This window comes from Mangifera indica, chromosome 9 (assembly GCF_011075055.1).
Source record: "Mangifera indica cultivar Alphonso chromosome 9, CATAS_Mindica_2.1, whole genome shotgun sequence".
NCBI lineage: Eukaryota > Viridiplantae > Streptophyta > Magnoliopsida > Sapindales > Anacardiaceae > Mangifera > Mangifera indica.
In genome coordinates, this window is record NC_058145.1 from 9,543,282 (window position 1) to 9,548,498 (window position 5,217).

General features: G+C 32.8%; 1 protein-coding gene across 1 annotated transcript; it reads right to left on the reverse strand.

The window, feature by feature from the left end:
- Positions 1 to 2,846: 2,846 nt before the first annotated feature.
- Positions 2,847 to 4,605, reverse strand: LOC123225030 (probable polyamine transporter At3g13620). Its single transcript, XM_044648876.1, has one exon. The coding sequence runs from the start codon at positions 4,440 to 4,442 to the stop codon at positions 3,051 to 3,053; it is 1,392 nt and encodes a 463-aa protein (XP_044504811.1). The 5' UTR covers positions 4,443 to 4,605; the 3' UTR covers positions 2,847 to 3,050.
- Between the last annotated feature and the right edge of the window lie 612 nt (positions 4,606 to 5,217).

The following is a 5,217-nucleotide window of genomic DNA, read 5'->3' on the forward strand; positions in this document are numbered from 1 at the left end:
TCATGCATTGAACAAATCAATGTATTTAATATTATTTTTATTATTATCAAAACCTCTTAGTTTTAATAACAAATTATAAGAAAATAAAACCGTGTGTCTGTCATTCATGGTTGATATTTTAAAAATGATTTATTTTATAAACTAACATTTGACTATTACATATGAATGAAAAAAATATACTTTTTAAACTTAAATGACAGGAATTTATTGTTTTCAAAGTTCAATTGGAATATAGTCATTTGGGCTAAAATTAAAAATAAAAATGAATAATCAACTATTCATTTAAGAGTCATTTTGTCCACACAAAAGTTAGGAACCCTATAACTTACTTTTTGGATTGATTTAAATAGAGTATCTTATAGTAAGAGCAATAAAACTTTGACTACATAATTGTTTTTATACATAATTGGTATATATTATTGGGATATTAATTAAAATAAACACAAATTACCTGTTAAACTTTTATGATAAATTTTGAATGAATTTACCTTTTTAAGTAAATTTATTTTTTATTTTAATAATACATTTCTCTACTAATTATCTCTTTATTTAATATGTTTTTTTCAGTATAATTTTTTGTCGACAATCTTTTATTTCGAGCATACTCTAAAATCATCATATTAATAGTAAGTTTGATAACTTATAAATCAAACATTCGTAAACTTATTCGAAAACAGATAGATTTTTTGGTGTTATTGTTGATATATACAAATCAAAACAAAAAGATGAACATCAATACAAAAAATATGAGTGCAAAGAATGTGTGTGAGTGTGAGCACATTTCTCACACTCATGTTATATATATATATATATGGCCAAATGACTATTTCCCACCCAAGGTTTAGCGTTTTCTCAAATGTCCCCCCTTTAACTATGGAAACACCAAACACCCACCCATGACCGGTTAGATTTAACAGAACCCTAACGCCTAAAACTTTAATCTCATTTTCCCCCTTAAAAGTTTAAAAACTAACATTTTTTCCCTAAGCTAAGTTTGCAAAGATTGCATTTTCCCCCCTAGGGTTTATTTCCAAACCCTTCTCTGTCGCTTTCTCCGGTGCCATCACCGGCCGTCTTCCCCTCCCAACGGTTTCTCTTCCACCGACGACTCCTCTCAACTCGACCTCAATGCATCCGATGATCTGGGAAGCCGTCTGGGAAGAGAAATCGTCTTCCCAGACGACGAAGACGAGATCGATCGATCTCGTCTTCATCGTCTGGGAAGACGATTGTCTTCCCAGATGAAGACGACTCGTCTTCCCAGAGGACGACGAGTCGTCGAGTCGTCTTGTCTTCGTCTGGGAAGACGTCATCTTCCCAGACGACGACGACGACTGGGAAGACGAAAAACTTCGTCTTCCCCGACGAAGTTCTTCGTCTTCCATAGCTTCTCCGACTCCGATTGAAAGTCCAAATGGGAGGAAAGAGATCTTCAAAAGGTGATGATGCTTTGGGAGGAAGAGACCGTCGGCAATGGAGCCGGAGACCGTCGGCAACACTTCGGGAGGGTGAAACTGCGATTTTTTAAAACTTAGGCTGGGGGAAAATTTTAGTTTTTAAAGTTTAGGGGGGCAAAATATATTCTATTTTAGTTTATTTTTAATATTCTAGAGAAAATGACCATTTTACCCTTATAGGCGTTAGGGTTTTGTTAAATCTAACCTGTCATGGATGGGTGTTTGGTGTTTCCATAGTTAAAGGGGGACATTTGAGAAAACGCTAAACCTTGGGTGGGAAATAGTCGTTTATATATATATATATATTAAAAATGAGTACAAGAAGTGTGTTCGTACTCTCATATTGACATTTTTTGTACTCGCACTCTTCGAATTGACAACTTTTTGTACTTTTCGCTCTCGTACTTTTTGTTTTTACACTTTTCGCACTCACAATTTTTACACTTGCACTCTTTGCACTTATATTTATTTTTTCGTTTCAATTTGTATATATCAATATTCACATTAAAAAATTGATCTATTTTTGAAAAATTTTACGAATGTTTTATTCATAAGTTACCAAATTTACTATAAATATGATGATGTAGGAGTATACTCGAAATAAAAAGTTATCGACAAAAAATCATAATGAATAAAGAAGTAATTAGCGGAGAAGAGTATTATTGAAATAAAAAATAAATTTACTTAAAAAGGTAAATTCATTTAAAGTTTACCTAAAAAGTTTTAATGGATAATTTTTATGTTTATTTTAATTAATATATTTATATTATCATATGGTTTAATAATTTTAAATTAAAAATAAAATAATATTTTTTAGTATACTCAATTATATAATTATACACTAAAATAGTATACGCGACATTGCTCACAATTACTAAAAAAAATTTTAAAACTTACCCCAAAAAAAAAAAAGACATCGCTCACAATTTAAACAGAATAACTTAATAAACTAACGCTATATTGCTTTAAAGTAGCATATTATTGTTCATGTATATAATTGCTTAATTCTATTATTGGTGTTGGGACAAAAAATATCTTGTGATTCTTCTACCCGTTTGTTTAATAGTATTATTATGGTGTAAAAAAGATCTTGAGATTCTTGGAATCTGAGCACAACAAGCTGCTCAATTTGACCAAAAAAATTAATTTAATAATGGAAATTTATAAAATACTCAGTCACCATCACTCAAATTATTCTTCAGCTTTGCTTCAATCTTTCCTCCAAAAAAAACATTGTTATTGAAATAGACCTGTATATATAATATAACTTAAAAATTATAAATAAAAAATCTTGGAACTCCAATTCCAACTTTGCCTTCAATTATTTTTATACCCTGTGTGAATTAATATCCAATTTAAATTCAACCTTAAAAATCTAGCATTATGATATTGAAATACTAAGCAAATCTCTATATAATTCTAGTTTTATAGAGTGTACAAGATAAAATAAGGTTAAAAAAAACAAGAAATCAAAAGGAAAGAGTACAAGGATATATTCTAATCTATATGATTTTTTTGGCTCCCATACATGTGTGGTAACCAAGTCATTTTTTTATTCAAAAGCACTTATGGAAAAAGTCAAAAAGCCACAGATCATTCTCCAGCTTCTACTGCTCCATCACCATTGTTGAACTTGAATATGTTCTTTGACTTGAAAAGCTTCATCAAGAAGTACCATCCAATGGCTCCCAATGTCATCAACCCGCTCACCAAATACACAGTCTTTGTTGCAATCACCATAATCACAACCAAAAACCCAGATGGAATTAGGCACATAACCACCAATCCCGGCGGACTCAGTGGTACCTTGAAGGGCCTATTTAATTGCGGCAACTTCCTCCTCAGCCATAAAAATGAGGCAAATTCTAGCAGCATCCCCAAACTGTATAAAAAATTGGCTGATGAAATTATGTCTGTGAAATCCATATATGAAACTCCAAGTGTGATCAATGTTGACAGCAAAATTCCCACCCATGGAGTGTCGAACCATTTTGCTCTTGAAGCAAAGAATTTTGGTAAGGACCCCAGATTCGCCATGCCTAAAAGCTGATACGCACAGCTGCTTAATTGAGCCTCAAATAACCCAATTGCAGACAGGACTGCCCCCACTTCAATCCAGTATTTTAACCATTTTCCAGCGATGATTTCAGCTGCGGTAGCGTGGAACCCGGATTCCCATTGATTTTGATCGACGGAAACAGCTCCAGTGACGGCAAGAAGAGGGATAAAATAGGCTAAACAAGTGAAAATCACAGCCACTAGAAGCGCTTTGGGAAATGTTTTTTGAGGTTTATCTACTTCTCCAGCTAAAGTACTGACATTATCCCAAAAATTCAAGTTCCAAAAGAGGGTGTTGAAGAACAAGTTCCAATCTTTTTTAACCCCCTTCTGGCCTAAACTCAGCCATCTGTGTGGGTGAATTTTTGGGATGGAAATGAGAGACATTAATACGAAAGGAGAAAGAGAAACAACCCCTAGGAAAATAGCAGCAAAACCGACAATTACTAAGCCTGTGTAGTTGAGAAAAGAAAGCACACAAGTTGATACCATAATTGCAAGATATCTAGGCCAGCCTGATTCCATGGAGGGCCAAACTTTCTCCAGGTAGGTTATGCAAAGCACTGGAAAAGCTGCAATGTTTATGACTCCACTGAGGAATTTCCAGGAGCCCATCATGGATCCGAGGAAGGGTCCGAAAGCTTGGTGAGCCCAGATGACAAAGCCACCGTCGCCTGGAAAGGCGGTGGAAAGCTCGGCAGTGATGAGAGCTTCAGGGACACTCCAGATGAAGGGGAAGATGAAGAAGCCGAGAAGGGCTAAAAGTGGCCCTGCTGCTTGAACTGCAGGCTCTTCTCCATAGGGGCCTCCGGCGACCTCAAAATAGATGAGGAAAATGAGAGGGATTAGTGTGAGTTTCTTGGATTTTGGTTTGGCGGATGTGATTGGAAGTTGATGGTTTTGTGATTGGTTTTCTTCTTGTGTCATGATTCAGGAATGGAAATCTGGCAAACTAAAGTAAACTCAGATCAAGAAAAACCCTGCAGGATAAGAGAAGTCGAGAAGAAACAAAATTCGTCTCCAACTCCCAGTCCGGATTGAAGAAGAAAGGAAATACATTTATTTTAGGGCTGCGTATGGAGGGAGAATATGCTTGCTTATTTATGATTTGTAAAATTACCAAATACAACTCATCATCGCTAAAATTTATACTATTATAAAGCTATATAATTTTATTATATTTTATTTACATGGTCATGGCACAATTTTTTAAATATTATTATATAATTATAAATTATTTTATTTTTAATTTAAAATTATTTAATTAATAAAATTATATATATTTATTTTACAATAAAACTATGTGTATCTATTTTGGGTACATAAATATATACACATTTATATGTGTCATCATGTGATTAAAAGATTTTAAATTAAGAATAAAACAATGATCAATCATATGATGACACATATGAGTGTATATATATTTGTGTACCTAAAATGGATACACATAGTATTGCTCTTTATTTTAAAGATATATATATATGTATATTTTTAAATAATTAAATAATTTTAAATTAAAAATAAAAAATATTTAATCATATGATAATATATATAATTATATATTTATTTATATAGTCAAAAATATATATAATTTTATTTATATTTCAGCAAGGGAGGGTATAAAATTCAAGCAAGAGTGTGAAGATAAAAGGAATGCGAGTGTTGCATGAATTATGGAAGAGTTAGGGATCATTTTCAA